Source organism: Lytechinus pictus, chromosome 1 (genome assembly GCF_037042905.1).
Source record: "Lytechinus pictus isolate F3 Inbred chromosome 1, Lp3.0, whole genome shotgun sequence".
Classification (NCBI taxonomy): Eukaryota; Metazoa; Echinodermata; class Echinoidea; order Temnopleuroida; family Toxopneustidae; genus Lytechinus; species Lytechinus pictus.
In genome coordinates this window covers 35,620,355-35,638,211 of record NC_087245.1, presented here as the reverse complement: position 1 = coordinate 35,638,211, position 17,857 = coordinate 35,620,355, and the positions used below count along the sequence as shown (strand labels likewise).

Sequence of the window (17,857 nt, the reverse complement as noted above, 5' to 3'; positions counted from 1 at the left end):
TCCCACCACCACCACCACCGCCACCATCATCAACATAATCATCATAATTGTCATCATCATCACCATCATCATCATAATTGTCATCATCGCCATCATCATCATCACCACCATCATCAATATTACAATTGTCATCATCATCATCATCATAATTGTCATCATCATCATCATCAACACCATCATCGTCGTCGTCACCATAATCCTCTACCTCCTCCTCCTCGTCGTCGTCGTTATCGCCAACGTCTTTGTTGTTTATATGAGACGTGTAATGACAACAAGACAAGATAAATTGAGATATAGTACTCTTTGTTGAAATTCGTACACTGCAAATAGATAATTATTTGCTACAATGGCATATTTATGAAATAAATTGATTGAAAATGCGACATGGAACTAGCAGCATACATAATAATGCAGCAATATTTAAGTACATTTACTAATTGAATTCCATATCTACAAATAATTCACCAGTCATGTGAATGGAAACTACACATAATTACGAAAAGGGCTATATACATTAATTAAATACAATAATTTAAGATTTAAAAATATGCACACAATATTCGACTGTGACATTGACATGATCCAACAATCATTGACATGAAGAAGAGAGATATATTTGCAGCAAATAGGGTCTTCAAATTCGGTATAGTAAATGAGTTTGTTGACACCCTTTGCTGGAAACCTCAGTGCGTACACGTGAAAATGCTTAGTCAGTATAATCGGAACCTCCACTATCATGACTATTAATCTTGTTCAAATATTTAAAACGTGTGATTTTATAGCTCAGCCGAAAAAGAAAACTTACTATGAAAGTAGAACTTTTAAAAAATTAACAAAAAGTAATCTCTGTTTATATTGAACTACAAAGATGGCGAATAGATACGTTACATTGAATATTAAATGCAATATCATTTAGGGATACAATCAAAACTGCGCGTATATCATTGTACATTGATACGTTATTATCTGCTCATCTTTGGAAACAAAGTTCTAATTCCAAAAGGTAGGAAAACCTATAAAACCCATAGGCTCTAAACACCAACCACTCGGATTACAAAGTACAAACAAAATACAAAAGACAGCGCCGCAATTTAAGCGTATATCTATTAAATCTGTAACGTTTTGAACTTACAGCTGTAAGATTTGGAATTCAAATCCTTTTGATATTTAAATATGAATTTTTAGGAATAAAATTAAATCCGGAGCTTTACTGGTAACAATTCACAGCCGACCTGGGTTTAGATGAAATCCATGTACTTCTATCTGTGTAGCGGCCCGTGATCTTAACTGGGATTTAATTTTTTTTTAATATGGATTAAAACCTGGATTAACGATGGATATCAAATGGTAACACACATCCTTAACAGTACAAGTTAAATTTCATCATCGGCTAATTCAACACTTATGCACAAGTTACTCTCTGGGAATATCACCATTACAGCATGGCGGATTTGAAAAACCAACGCCTTAGTTAAATTGGATTTCGAAATACAGTGAGTTTAAAACTCACTCTCGAACATCAGCAATTTAAAAAAAAATCAATACGACTTTTTTCTGCTTGATTCGTCGAGTCATAAATATGTGACGGGAGAAGAAGAATCACTCAATCGTTGTCACTGCTTGCTCAACGGCATTCTGCCCTCTACGTCCAACAAAGGTTTTCATTGCCTTCTCGTTTCCAGCGAAGTCTTCAAGGAGAAGTACAGCCTTCAGAGGTAGTATTCTGTGTAGAGAAGGAAATGACGAATAAATGAAACGAAAAAAAAAATCATTAGGAAGTCCTGAATCATTCATCTGACAAATTTAATGTATCACAACCATGACATTGACATACACTTATTTGTCCCAACAACTGTGTGACACATTCAGAATATTTTTTGTCTGAACCCTTATAGCCCGGGCTTTTTGAAATTACATAGCCCAGAGGCGTATTTTTTCACTTACGATAAAGGCTAATTCTGTTTAGGAGGCTTTGAATCAGTCTATAAATCCCGGGCTGGTATTTTTTCAGAGCCTTGCCTCAGTTTTACATTTAAAAAAAAAGGTTGAAAAATTGTTCAAGGCGAGACACGAACCTGCATGAATGATCTTGACTGCATCGTTTTACCGACCGCACGATGAGTTGGAAAATTACGCGGCTATAATTATGCTCCCAAGAATAATCATGAGGCGTAGTCTGACTAAATAAATCCTATTGGGTGCCATTTATGTTAATTAGCCCTTATAGTAAGTGGGAAAATACACAGCCCGGGGGGGGGGGGGGCTTTTTTGGCATCTTCAGATCTTTGTCGTTGATCGCGCAAAAAATGACACACACGTCACTCATGATGTAATCAACCATCTTGGATAGGTCATTGCGCCAAAATTATTCAAATTTATTTTCAATTAATCATTCATGCTAATTAATGCATAAATCATAATTTGGCTAGAATAATCCTTAAATACTGCTCCAAAAACTGCTAAATTTTAGTCTGGACATTCTTTCAGGATTCGAGTTTAAATGCATACTGGAAAAATAGCGATATCAAAGTTTCTTTCTTTAGTATCGTATTGGTATTTTGATTTTAATAAAAAAAAGAAACATCTTAAAAAACACGAGCCCCAATGCATGTTCGCTCGGCATCCTGTCGCTCGGTATGGCTAACATTATTGCGACAACCACTGAATTATCACAACGACTTTGAATTAAACAGAGCTTAGATCACGTTCATGCCTCACGTGATGATCACCTGATTCAATATATCGCTCGTGGTAAACCATAGAGATATATCACTAGTTTAAACCGTGCAAATTAATGACACGTTACTGATCACCAATGGCGAAAGATGGCGCTATCCATCGTGAGCAGTGATTTAACATTCTTACAGGAGCTTACTTTGAGATAACGACAACGATATTGAAGATGAAAGGTGTCCTGACCACGTCTGTGTTAGTTTGTACAGCTTCTACAACCTTGTCAGCTACGTACTCAGGTTTAAGGGTAGGGAACAACATCTCTGCTCTGTGACCAAAACACAATAGAATCATCATTAGACATTAGGGTAGTGTCATTGCGTTTTCAAAATAGAAAACGTGGACGATGTTTTTTTTTCCAAACCAGAAATGACTATTGAGGATTGGTATGCCAACAAAAGTCATGTAATTATCATATTATCTATTTAAAAGTTATATCATTAAAAACAGGTCTATTTTGTTCATATATTCCGATGACCCTTAGAATGGTTAATTGTCAATTAGTATTGAAAATTGTCAATTAGTATTGAAACTAAGTTTAGGGACTTGCCTTTTATACAAGCATTACTTTTCTTGGTTCAGTTAATTTATTTGTTATGAAATGTCATTGAACTGTCTATATTGTTTTGAATATGTACTATTACTTCGATTATTGTTTATTTTGTTGAACGGAAATAAACAAAATCTATATCTAAATGTTTTTATGGGATCTACTCTCTAAATGCAAAGGACTCAAGTCCCTAAAAATGGGAGACCAAGTCCTGATGGAATGAGATTTCAATCTTTCAAGAGTGAATTTTTACTGGGTTTTTTTTAGTGAAAGGGCATTTTTTTACACTTTCACTCGAAAGGTAAAAATTCGTAAAAAGAATGAAATCTCATTCCACCAGGACTGGTCAATCATCTCACTAGGCTGAGAGGAGTGAGATTAGATCGATTAGCTCCTTTGCATGTAGAGAGTATGTTAGAGATCTAAAAAATAATCAGAAAGTGTTATAGAATCTAGAGATGAACAATTCAGACTCTGGAAACCGATTTTTTATTATTATTATTTCACATCTGAACACTAATTTAAGATTCACTTTAAATGCAAATTATCTGAATGGTACAGTATTTTCTTTCATTTCTTATTTGCAAAGTAATACAAGACATGGAGATTGAGCTATGTCCCCACTCACGACTTTTTGATCCTCGCTCCGTCAAACATTCCCGTGTCGATCTTGTAAGGATTGACCAGTGTGAAATGGATCCCGTCTTTCCGCTGAGCCCGGACCTCGCGTAGCAAACTATCGTGGAGTGCGATAGCAGCGAATTTACTCATACAGTAATCGCTCAATCCTGGTATTACAAGCTCACCCATGATACTAGCTACAGTGACGATATGACCGTGATTCCTCTCCAACATGTGAGGAAGGAACGCCTTCAGGGTCTTAAGTCAGAACAAAGATAGAGAGATAAAGTAATGTTAGCAATAAATAGCAAGAGGAAGAAGTCTCAGCTGAGACAGTCACAGTGAAAGTTCAGTGTGCCAATGAAATTATAAATTAAAAAAGGAGGGTATGTGAAGTTTGGAAGAATGAGAGGGGGGTGGGGAAATTAGGAGAGGGAAGTGGTATAAAAAAGAGGATGAGACAGAATGTTTCCAGTCTCAATCGAGCCTAAAGGAGGCACATCACTATAAACCCGGCAAAAATATAACCCTACAGTACATTTAGCAACCTGGTTTGATACGAAGTCAAGCCCCAGCCCTTTAATTAGATAATCCAAGTTCCCGCTACGTTGGTGAAATTCAGAAAAAAAAACCTAGGACGTGGCGCCTACGTCGCTTGATTTTCTCGAATGATGTGAAATTTTCACGTGCATGATACGTCCGCGCCACGTCATTTTGAAGTTTATGTTGCGTGTGTTGTGCTCCCACTAAGTTTATTCTGCGAGCAAAATCGGTCCATGCTACGTCGAAACGGTTCCCGCTACGTTCTGACTATATACATCCAGCAGATTACGCGACTTGCTGCGCCTCGTCTATTTGGACTGCCGTAGCGCCAACTGTACCCCCATTACAACAGCGCTACGTTCAGGCAGTAATTTCTCACTGCGTCAAATGAAAATGGCCATGACGCAGTGGGAAATGTTACAGCGTTATGAGAGCGTAGCGAGAATTGTTATTAACGTGGCATAGTCTGCATGATCTCCGCAGACTCATTTTCCGCCACGTGGACTTTGAACATATCCAAAGTCCACGTAGCGGGAGCGCGATCTGAATAGTGCATAGTAATGACGCATTAAGGACCTACTTACAACTCCATCGACGTAGCATAGGCGTAGCGGACATGGTAAGAACGTGGCAACAAACAACTCTGTCAATTTCTACTGTACTGCTACTACGAGGTCACCACGCACACTCAGTTGGTGTTACGTCCAAAACAGACGAAGGTACTACAAGTCGCGCAATCCACTAGATGATGATCAGAACGTAGCGGGAATCGTTTCGATGCAGCATGGACCGCTCTTGCGCGCAAAATAAACCTCGTGAGAACTTCGCAAGGACGTGGCGCGGACGTAGCATGCACTTGACAATTTCATTTTTCTTTAGAAAATCAAATGAAGTTGGCGCCGCATCCTAGGATTTCTTCTGTTATTCAACAACATAGCGACAACTTCATCAGTGCCAGCCGAATAGAAACGTTGTTAGCCTATCAGATCGCAAACAGTTAGCCCAGTCACATCTTTCGGATTCTGAATTCTAAACATTTATTTAAATGTGTACATAATGCACTGTTGAAACATTTAGGCAACGCTGCTACATTACCGATTGCAACAGGGCCTCTGTGCGGTCATTACTGGTGTACAGGACGTAGCAACAACTGAATCTGAGTGGCAGCCGCGAAGCACACATGGGCAAAGTTGTTGCTACATTCTTCCCGTTTTGGCTAGTCTATACTACGTCGTTTGAGCTTTTAGTAGGTCCTAAGGAGGTCCTTACTGCGTAATTACTATATACGCGCTCATCAGACGGCGCTTCTGCATGCTACGTGGACTTTGGACATGTTCAAAATCCACGTTGCGGAAAATGTGTCTCCGGAGATCATGCAGACTATTCTACGTCAATAACAGTTCTCGCTGCGATCTCGGTACGCTGTAGCAGTTCCTGCTTCACATCAATTTTTCGTTGACGCAGCGAGAACTGCATGGACGCAGCGTTGGTGTAAACATGGCGGTAGAATTCAATCAGCAAAGATCAATGGACCCTACAGCTAGATACTGAAATCTACAGTGACTACATTATGTGACGTGATTGAACCTGACAGAGTGGTGGGGGGGGGGGGTAGATGATCAACAAGAGACCCCCCCCCCCTTCAATTGAATGACATGGAATGGAGTTATACGACCCAGATAATTCTTACTTTTCTTCCTCTCCTCCTTTCTCTTCTTAGAAGAAAAAATCATACAGGCGACCTGCCCCCCCCCCCCCCTCCTCACCCTTGTTGCCTCTCCCGAGTGGCAAACTTCTATAACCAATTACAGACAAGAAGCAGTCTTTACCCAAGCATGGGCCAATGAATTAACATTCATTGTCCTCTGGTAATCTTCTTCTTTCAAATCCTGGAAGTACCTCCCGGTCACAATGCCTGCGTTGTTAATCAGCATGGTCACGTCCCCGACCTCTTCTCTCACCCTCTGCGCAGTCTCGTTGACCTCCTCCATCTTGGTGACGTCACAAGTATACCACCAGGCCTTTCCGCCGTTCACGCGTACGATCTTCGCCGTTTCTTCAACGGCAGAAGCGTTGATATCCCATAACACCACTCGCACCCCTGCATGGAATCGAATGAATAGAAAAGAACGTTTTCCCATTGAAAATTTCGTAAATTTTGAACGTTCCTGCTGGAAGAAATACAGTGTGAACAACGATGTAGCGTATTGCACTTCACACTATGTTCTATATCACACTGCCATTCACACTGTGATGTCAGAACACACTCTTTCACTGTTTCACTGTGTGTGGATGCACTGTGAAATTAAGAGTAGCACACTGAAATAGTAATCACAGGTTAGTCATTCTGTGGAATATCATCTACTAGGTAGCCACACTGTGGTACTATATTGTTCACACTATGATGGTGGTGACACTATGTATTCAGAATGCAATCACACCGTTGGCCTACACTGTGAAACATTTCACTGAATGCAATCAATCTGTAAGAATCTGTTACCACACTGTAGTATGATACACACGGTGGGGGGAGGGGGGTCACACAGGTTTTCACACTCATTTAGCATATTTTCAACAGTGTGGGCACAATGATGATTTCCATTGTCAAACTGTGGAGACCATACTGTGTCATAATCTTCAGGTTGTCCAAAAACTATGAAAATGAGCATTCATTGGTTAAGCACACTGTGGGATGTGAAGAGCTCGTAGTCGCTTCATAATATCCATTATTTCATTTCATTTATTGGTTTCTGCAACACCTTTTCATAAACACATTAACAAAGAAAATACAAAAATAATATACGTATCAACTGACAAGCAAAACATTGAACAAAATTGCATTTTCTATGAATACATATCGTTTTTAGAAGGTTGCAGGGGTTGCCACTATAAGCTAAGCTTGACTGCGTGGCAACCCCAGAAAACAATAACAATTATTCATCATACATATCTTAACGTAAGGGTACAGGTGCATAATGGCGGGGGGGGGGGACGCTTGGTGTTTTATTTTGATTCTTGGTTGGTTTTTTTTTTCCTGGTCTTGAAATCATGTGTTTCATTAGATAAAGAGAAAGAACAATTTTTCATATAACTCTGTGAATATTTATGACATAAACTATCGATCCAATCAAATATCCCGATACTTTTGTTAACTACAAGGTTAGATTCCTATCTGTCTGTGATAATATCATTTTCACGTCAGTATATACGTTTAGGTACGCCTTTTGCTAATGATTACAAAAACTGTTTAGAATGTTCGATCCCAGAATTTGAGCTCGCGCTTCGCGCTTGCATTACTAACTCGTATCATATTCGTAAAAATAAAAATAAGGTGCACTTCATAGTCAATCTTTAGTTAGGACTAGCATACATCGTCAATAATCAACCCCCCCCCCTAAAAAAACAATTTAGCGGCCGATCGATGAAAATGTGGATGAAAATATTTTTCTCCCCCTCTCCTATTGGCGAAAGCTGAATCCGCCCCTGCAATAATAATTACATATACCAGTATCTCCGGTGGAAAGGAACAAATCGTTTCCAGTGCCCTGATGTACAGCTGTTGTAAACTTTTCTGTAAAGTAAATCAATTGTTTTCGTGTTTAATATTGGATAAAATCTTTTAGGAAAGAAATGAAAACCTTGTCGGAGAAAACATCCACAAATCCTTTCATGAAACGCCCCCCCCCCCCCCGGGTATGGCGGGGATTCCCCCTTCACCCTACTCACCTAATGCAGAAAACTTGAGCGCGAAGAGCCTGCCGATGCCGCTGCCAGCCCCCGTAATGAGCATCGTCTCACCCTCCAGAGATTTCGACCTCAGAAAACTTGGTATCATCCATGTTAGGAAGGCCTCTATGGTAACCAAGAGAATGTGGAGATGAAGGATCACAAGTTCGCCAAAGAACTCGAGGACATTCAGTGCTCTCCTGCTTAGATCACCGTCACGACCAGCTGACGCGTCAGACATTTTCCCTACTGAAGAGAATTTGGCGGGTAAAATTTCATGATTATTCTGACAACGCATTTAAAGGTATTGTCCATCTCTCTCTCCCTCCATCCCACCCCCCCCCCCTCTCTCTCTCTCTCTAAAAATGCATAGCCGTACGCAGCCGGGCCCGTGGGTTGGAGTCCAGATACTTTGAAAACGTATTTTTTATTGCATTTTATTTTCACAATTCACCAAATGTATGCATCAAATCATAAACCCATGTTAAACATAACACCATTGTGATAAGCTTGCTCGCTTCATAACGGTTCCCCACATTGCGGCAATACAACACGACTATGTAATTTATTTTAATTACTATTTATGCTGCAGTTAGAAAGCAGTTTTTTTATTTAATTTAATATAGGGCAGTGCATGGCGTGTTAATCGAAGGGTGCAAATTTAAAAGAAATGTATCATTTATGCAAACGGTTACAATATATTGTTCGTTGGTGGGTACGTATGTGGTAATTAATTCAGCTAACTACTGTTGAATAGCGAACAGATAATCTACTAAAAATATACGACTCGTTTTAACTTTCCGCATATCTTGCTAGACAATAATCTGCTTTATGGAGAATCGTCCCCATTAAGTTTGCTGCACATTGTAATATTTCTTACAGTACTAAAAGTTCAGGAGTACTTTTTAATAATAATATGTACCAGCATAAAATTCAACTGCCCTAGAAAAATAGAATGCTAAGGTCATTGCCGCGTAATGTGATCCTATCTACTGTACTAGTAGTAAACTATTGATGACGGAGATTTATGATACTGTAAATCAGCGGCGTATTATGACGTCTGGGACAAACAGTGAAGTTGCCTCGCCAAAAATCCTCAAAAATATAGATATATTTGTCCGTTTTCACCCTTTTCCTCTTCCACGTGTTTTCCCCCTTAAAAGTGTCACTCGAGGAATTTGCCCCTTACCCCCCCCCCAAACGAGGTCAAAAAAAACAATCCAAGATGCATGCAACTAGGTTTTTAGATAACACAGATAACAGCATCAGTACAATAGGCTATAACCAAACATGATGTGATATCTCAAGCTTAAGGTCAACCTTTACACCATCCATTGAAATGCACATGATAATGAAGAATATATATATAAAAAAATTATTTCCTTTTCAAGTTATAGTAGACATATACATCAATGCAATCTATGTATATATCATCTTAGCATTGGCTTGAATTACGTCATACTTCTTTACACTCTAAACAATAAATCAGTCAAAATGACTAGTTAAAAGGGTCAGCTGGGTGCAACTTTTATTCTAGTCATATTTGACCATTTTCTAGTCGTATTTACTAGAACAGAGTTATTTCTGTCTAGCATTGGCTTAAATAACATCATACTTCTTTACACTCTAAAAAAAACAAATCAGTCAAAATTGACTAGTTTATAGGGTCAGCTGGGTGCAACTGTTATTCTAGTCATTATTTGAATTTTTCTAGTCGTATTTTACTAGAACAGAGTTATTTCTTATTAGAATATATGTCAGAAATGTGACTATAGACATATCAGTTGCACCCAGCTGACTACTGTTCTAGTCAATTTGACTGATTTGTTTTAAGAGTGTATGGAGTGTCAGTTTACAACTAATTCACCATGGCCATGTTAAAAAATAGAAGAAAACTATACGAGTATACAATGACATTAATTTGAGTAAATTTAATTGATACAATATCTTTGCCATAAATGATAAATGATTCAAGACCCAGGATTCTATAGAAAAATGGACTAGCATTTCTGTCCAGTCTTGAGACATGGTCTGCGTTCACTGAGGCAATAAATTCACGCCTGGCACATAATCTTACTTGGCTGAAGTGAGTGCAGTATAGGTACACAATGAGAATCTTCCTGGTATCTTCTTTGTTTCGAGACATGGCCGTACGCAGCCCCGAAATATTTAAACCTTTTCTTTACTGAAAATTGTTTTAATATTGACAACAGAATGCACGAAATCCTTCAATTTCACTATACATAATGCAAACGCGCCAATAACAAGCTCGGTCGCTTCGCTCCGTCGCTTTTTCCCCCAAAAAACCCCATAATACACGTGCTGCCCCCAAGCAAAAAAAGTTCTGCGTGCGGCCATGTTTTAGTACATTATCATCTTTCTATACTTATAAATCGAGACGAGAAGGTTCTTTCCAAAACCACTAATTTTCCAAGGAATAATTACCCTGTGTAATCTATATACTAGTAACCTAGTGGTGTATCTTCTAAGAAACCCTCAAGAATATTACCTAATCATCACAAGATGACAACATCTCATTCTAGTTCGCCTTGAGTAAAATCAATTTAAAAATTGCACTTTAATCTGACAAACCTTAGAGCGATGCTTGAAAATCAATACTCCATGTTCTTGCTAATATTTATTGATCAAAACGCCTTATCAAAATGTGCATCATTGGTTGGACAAAATAACAAATAATGTTTGGCTACAAATTATTGTATTCCTAAGAATAAAATAACGAACAAACGAATACACATTAAAAAAAACAATATGCTAAATGGTAGCTTCATTTTCTTTTTAAAAAAAAAGTGTTTTAAGGGGCACGCCAGGCTAAAAATAGTATGATTTGTACAGATTCAGAAAGATCAAACATTAAGAAAACACTGAAAATTTGATTAAAATCGGACAAGGAATCACAGAGTTATTCATTTTAATGATTGGTATTATTTCCATGAAACAAATTCAATGAGCAAATTGATGATGTCATAATATGTTTATTTATATTTTGTCCTCCAACAATTATAAAAATTAGATTGACAACTGATTTAATCCATTAAATATAAATTGCTGCAACTTATAATGGAAAACATATCATACACACATGTATGAAAACATGAAATATTATGATTTCATGTAATAACATAAAAGAGAAAGCGGGGACATGACATCATGACTTTACCTAATGAATATTCATGACGACGTGCATATAAGTTCTTTTTGAAAATTTTGCTAAACTTCAAGATTCAAAGTTCTCTATTCTTTATCAGAATTTGATGAAATTTTCAGCATGTTGCTCGGTGAATTTTATTGCATTTATTAAGATATGATTATTTCAGCGTAGCGTCCCCCTTTAACACAATTGCCCTTCACGGAATTTTCATAAAGTACCATTACACATACCTTATATAGTACTGCACTTTAAAACTGTATGTTTTCTGTGTCTTTTTACATTCGTCTCGATGAGTGTCACTGAGGTACTAGCCCAACGATTTGCCAATCTACATCCGGAACCGAACAGACGTGTCGGATATTTGACATAGACGCTTCTGTAAACCCGGAACCGAACAGGCGTATCGGATATAGAGGCTTCTCTATGTTGATAAACACCTATCTCTGTCCAATGTGTAAATTTTCTGCTAACGTCTGTAGAAGGAGGGAATGTAAGATAAGCGTTACAAACTTCATGATATCTTGACACTCCAAGAAAAAAAACGTATTTCCAGTCATTTTCAGGAAGGAATGAATATTTGTTTCACATCACAATGAGGAGAAAATCAAAATAATACATAGTGAGTGGATCATGTCATCGGTCCCTCCATTTGCATACCGACCAGGATGTATATCTGTTTTGTAAAATTAAGTGAAAGTTTAAATGTCATAACTGTCTTATTTCACATCCGATTTTGATGAAACTTTCAGTGCTATGTTTGTTTAATTTCCCCTTTTTATTCAAATTAACTTCCTGTTGGAGTGGACTTCCCAATTTAACCAACCTGGTAGGTTGATTAAAACATTTCTGAGAGTGTATAAGAGACAGTTACACCGAAGAGAAATCAACGTTTATAGGCCTATATACACCTTTCAATTTAGGTTAAAGCATAATCAAATTAATATTTAAACAATTACATATGTGTTATTTGTATTGTATTACTTAAAAAATAATGATATTGTCTATTTTTGTTTAATGAATTCAATAAAATACAACTTAAAAAAACAAATGAAACTACGTACATCATGATTTTGAAACGAGAAACACTGGCCGACGGATACAAAACGTATTCATAAAGGACACAGCTGACGAGCAACATTTCGCGGGTGGCCCCATCCGTTTTCATCCGCTCCAGAAATGGACAAAATAATTGGCGAAAAAGTTGCGAAAAACATAACGGAAAAGAACGGACGTGGGTAGTATGTAGCGCGGATGTTAAACGGTTGTTCATCGGAAACCTTGCGAATGAAAATGGATGGAAGTGGATCAGCTCAGAAGGGGTTACCGGGGGTTGAATATTTATTTACGAGATGCATACGCTTACATCCTTTCTATATCCGTGCTACTAACGATGAAAGTACGTTCCATGTACCTTATCTTTCCTCCCTCTTTCCATTGTTCAGCTTCAGTGGATCTGAGTTGCAAGGATGCCCAGATGATGTAGAGAGGATACAGCGGACATTTAACGGATAACGGACATGGAACGTTTGTTTATCCTATATGTTGCGAATTTACATTATATCGTACCGGCGGAAAGTTTATCCTTTCTAAAAGTTTTGTGTAGGACCTAGCTCAAAACTTTATGCGCGGATGAAATCACAGTGGACGGATGCTCGATGGATAGAGCGTGTGTAAAGGCCACCGCACACCTTACGAATGTTCGCGATCCGATTTTGGAACAAATCGCATTTTGCTCATTTTCTGAAAATGTGAATGGAACATATCATTTTATTTGAGGTTAAAATTAATTGAAAGAATACTAATATAACCATTTTGAAAGATTGCAAGCCTTTATTTTGGAGTAAAGGCCAAATAATTTTCAAATCGTAGCCAATCTAAGACTGCTATGACGTCATTACGACTAGATGTTAAATTCGCTTTTATTTTAATAATGATGATAGCATAGTCACAGATTTGAACATAGGCATTCGTACGATGATTTAGAACATTACTCAGTAAGATATTCCGAGTCTCCATATTAGCATCAAATTCTACTACATTTTATTTTGAAATCGGGTCGCAGACCAATCGCAAGGTGTGCGGTCGCCTTAATACGTATGTAATGAGTACACAACGGATGCATAGCTTTTTCCAACGGATGGCAAGATTTTTACATCCGCTCTGCATCCGTAAGTGCAGTGGGACCGGGCCTTAAATCATGGAGCTATTATGCGGCCCTGCATTGCGTAAGCTTGGGGTTAGCACATACCCCGATAAATCAAAGCTTTCACCAATTTTAATCTAAACATTCAACTATCGTAAAACTCACATTGACTGGCTTGATTCTTCCCTCTGATTGTGACGAGCCACAGTCATGTCAGATTCCTAGTTTCGAGAAAGATGGGGTTCAGCTCATACTATCCATCTTATCTTCTCGATGCAGAAACTTGACAAACGAAACAGATTGGCCAACCTGTAGACGAAAAAAACCAACATTGCTATCAAGACATTGCTCCGAGAAGGGTATAATTAATCATATTAATTACACACTTATATTTGTCCAAAGTCGCCGTCAATTGTACGTCCTTCGATGCTAGAAATGTTTACTGGAAGAGATAATCAATGATTATGTCTAAAGGTTGCTGATTATTATCAACAAAATAATCAACTTCGATGGGAAAACAAAAACCATCTTGATACGTTATGCTTAATTATTATGATGGTATTATAGGGTTTATCATATTTCATGATAAACTATATATAAACCTGCTGATTGTAGAAGAACATGAGGAATCAAGTTACAGAGACCAAATTTCCAACGAAAAAGATTTATATTTCATTCAAATGAAGCCGAATATATAAAAGAAAATAAAGAAAGGGGGAAAATCGCACACATTGAATAGCTGTACGATTGTTTTTTAAACGATATGAAGAGAATCGCGTTATTTATTATATTTATTATCTATTAGTATAAATGATATAGTTTAGATGGCAGTATATTATTATTATTACCTCGGTGATAGGATTCTTCTTTGCCCGCGTAAAAAAAATCTGCAAACAATCTTCACTCCCTTGGGAAAATTTTAACCAGAGTTTTCAAATTCAATTACTGCTCTTATTACTAGTCATACGAGGCTGATGAAGCTGTGGAGTTTGGCAAAATGTGGATGACCGCGCCATGGTATAGGATTCGAACATTAAACTTCTCATAACAAGGAGAGTAAAACCACTCGCACGCTTCCATGGAAATATAATAGTAATTATTCAATATTAATTTGTTTTTAGTTTAATCGTTCCCTTTATATATAATCATAATAATATTTCCTGACACCAAAATATTATTAATATTTTGGTGTCAGGAAATATTTTCATCTTTTGATGTTAACGATGAGTATAAATTCAGAAACATAACCGCATAACATAGGTAAATGGGATATTAAATTAGTTATCTGTACATGTGTTTTCAGTCTATGTGCATCTATAAATGAAAACAATTGTTTCATTCATTGAGAATTGATGAATTGCCCATCAAGCATCAGTATTCCAGTTTGCGCCAATCATAATAGTGATGTGAAAATATATAGACGAAACGATGACAAATCCGTAGATTCAATTCTAAGGTATATTTTTGTGTACAAAACTGTAAGCAATTGTGACTTTTTGAGAATTCTTCATGTTTGCGCATACCGAAAGGGGCTCAATTAGCCTAGATCTCCAGGTTGAGTTATACAAAAGCGATGCTCTCTGGAATGTAGATGATTGAATGGGGCTTAAGCACACCTTGAATACTATTACAGTCAGACACATTTCGAATAGTCATAATAGTCGAAAGGTACTCAAAATATATAGACCTCTCTTTTAAATTAATGTATGGAAGTAGGTCGAACAGAGCAACCATACATAAAGATGATACAAAAATACACTTGCAAGACATGGGACTGTTGTAACAGTCGGAAGGTTTGGCACAGATCCCACTTACCTGTATAGAATTACTCGAGTATTGTTGCTCTAGTTCGGTTGCGCTCTACACGGACTAATTTCATTATAGTTATCGTCGAATTCGGGAAAATCCGTCTTTTACCTTTTCTAAAGGACATTTGCAAATAATTCTGCGAAGTATCTTTATTCTTTTGAAAGCAATGGCCATACAGGGGCTGTATATGTTTTTTTTTTAAATGGTACCTGGTTTGATAGATGTTGGTACGGGTTCGGTTTGAGCAAAGTCCAAGGGCGGCGTCACGCATATTTGATGGGGGCATCAATTTTTTTTCAATTAAATCAAAGGGGTATAGAGAAAAACTTTCATTCTAGTCCTCTAATTTTCCTTTCCCCCTTTCATTTCTCCCCACCACTTGAAAAGCCATTGGGGCTATCACCCTGACCCCGTGCATGGACTGGCGCCATGGCAGGCAGGGTCCAAGACAGAGAGTACAAGTCAACAGTACATCAAGCATGTAAAGGCGGATCCATTTACAATTTACCCTCTGGCGTTTTTTGCAATAAGGGCGGGCGGGGCCATGAGAGCAAGGCGACCTATGATACGCCATTTCATTCTTAATTGAACGATACAGGTATTGGCAGGCCCAACATTTCTCATGGTTGGTAGCCCTCTTTTTCCTATTCTTCTTGTCTTCACCCCCCCCCCCCCTGTCTCTCTCTCTCTCTCGTGTTCGGCTCTCTTTGTTTCTACCCCTCTACTCTACCTAAACAATCATATGAGGAGTTGTCGACCCCTACCCCCCCCCCTACCCCCTTCCCCGCAGCACCGCCTCTAGCTTGTGAGTACTTTGGACAGGGGGTTGGGTTTGTATTATGACATTCGCATACTTTTATTAATCGTGATTTTAATTAGAAGGAATACACGAATAAAAATGAATCAAACAGAAATCAAAATAAAAAAAATCAACTAGAATAAAAATAACTCGAAGACAAATAATATCTAAACCCATGTGAGGTTTATGAAGGATTTATAAATTTTGGATAGAAATTTTAAATCTATATGGATTTATTTTGGATAGAGATACACAGCTGACCAGGCTATTCGCCTGATTTGATCATGAAAGTCAAAGTGCAAGGACAAAAATAAAAGAATATATAATATTCAATGATTTACACTAAAAAAATATGTAATTTATAACTTGTCTCTGCCTGCTTTTCTATGAGTATGCTCTAGTCATAGTTCTACAAGAGACATTGGGTGCTCATGATACTAATAATAATGAAAGATTTTTGACATTTTGATTTGTCTTCCTATTCTTAGGCACCGGTCGATGTGCCCTCTATCCCAATTATTATTATTACTATTTTTTTAGAGCGAGTGAGACTTACCTCAAATAATCTGTATGAGTACCATCCACATCCATTCGGTCTACATAATTAATTTAATCTTTCCTTACATATCGAGTAATCAATTATTTAAAACCTTAAGAAACCTCGTTATACCATTAACAAAAATCAAGAAACTAAGTCCGTGAATATTTGAGCACATTTAACAATAATATATTCGTTTTCAGTATATCTTCCTGATACGCTGGATGATCTATGCAAATCCTTGAAATAACTCCGCTGTTCGGTAACTGTTCGTTCTTGAAAGCGTTTTACCAAACAGTTTGGAAATAATTTTTCCTTGGAAGACTATAGCCGGATTAAAAGAGGGATTTTCATGTTTATGATATAACGGAAGCTCATTGTACCTAACAATGCACCAAACGCCACTCTATCATATCTCCACTTCTACGGATTTCCTACGTCAGGAAATCATAAAAATCTTGTTTTTCATCAAAGGAATCCATAATCATAAGATCCACGCGTCTTGATTACAAAAGTCACACACTTCTTGTCACGAGGTAAGCACCCTCTGTTCCCTACAATTGGGATTTTTCACTCTGCGATGTACGGAGGAATCAAGAAACCAGTAAATACACTGCAAAAACTCTGGTGTTGATTTAACACCAGCCCGGAGAAGTGTTAAACAACACCAGTTTCGTTTTGGTCTAACACCAGATATATAGGTGTTTATACAACACCAATTAGTATTAAAACAGCATCAGTTTGATTCCAAACTGGTGTTTGTCTTTCTCCGACAGTTACCATAGTAACAGTCAGAGGCCAGTGCCTTTCAGCCAATCAAAAACCAATGATTTCACTGAAATTGTCAGCACTGACAATTTAGTCAGTGCTGACAACTTTCATGAAACGCCCACTAGATCGTAAACTGACCATATGGTCTCATTTCCAGTTAGGTTACATCCATTTCATCTAATACCCAGTTTGCTTAACACTAAAGTGGCCAAGATGATTTGGATGAATTGTTTATAAACCTAATTTCCATTTGATGAAGTGCGAAGTAGACGAAGGCATTAGACTAAATGATAGTTAGGCCAAGTATTAGGCCAAGACGGTGATGGTTGGACTGAGAGGAAAAATTATGACATTGATGGACCAAGTTTCTTTAGCCCTAACCCTAGTTACCATGATCTGTAAGTAGACCTGGGGCCCGTAACATAAAGCTAAGCAATGATCGTATATAGGACATT

The 17,857-nt window shown here is 37.7% G+C and overlaps 1 protein-coding gene across 2 annotated transcripts; it reads right to left on the bottom strand.

Annotated features, from left to right (window-relative positions):
* Positions 1–334: 334 nt before the first annotated feature.
* Positions 335–17,391, bottom strand: LOC129281289 (retinol dehydrogenase 10-B-like). Of its 2 annotated transcripts, XM_064101453.1 has the most exons (8): positions 16,650–17,391; positions 13,651–13,794; positions 11,573–11,815; positions 8,174–8,422; positions 6,277–6,548; positions 3,912–4,162; positions 2,876–3,001; positions 335–1,723 (listed from the first exon to the last, which is right to left on the bottom strand). In XM_064101453.1, the coding sequence occupies exons 4-8, from the start codon at positions 8,412–8,414 to the stop codon at positions 1,600–1,602; spliced, it is 1,014 nt and encodes a 337-aa protein (XP_063957523.1). In that variant the 5' UTR covers positions 8,415–8,422; positions 11,573–11,815; positions 13,651–13,794; positions 16,650–17,391; the 3' UTR covers positions 335–1,599. The 2 variants fall into 2 exon arrangements, with proteins under 2 accessions (XP_063957523.1, XP_054773240.2); XM_054917265.2 differs by lacking the exon at positions 16,650–17,391 and having other exon boundaries at positions 8,174–8,419.
* Positions 17,392–17,857: the final 466 nt, after the last annotated feature.

Coding starts and splice junctions, on each gene's coding strand:
- LOC129281289 (XM_064101453.1), bottom strand. CDS start 8,414: ATGTCTGACGCGTCAGCTGGTCGTGACGGTGATCTAAGCAGGAGAGCA. Junction 6,549..8,173: donor GCTCAAGTTTTCTGCATTAG/GTGAGTAGGGTG, acceptor GATTCCATGCAG/GGGTGCGAGTGGTGTTATGG. Junction 3,002..3,911: donor GGAGCGAGGATCAAAAAGTC/GTGAGTGGGGAC, acceptor TTTTGGTCACAG/AGCAGAGATGTTGTTCCCTA.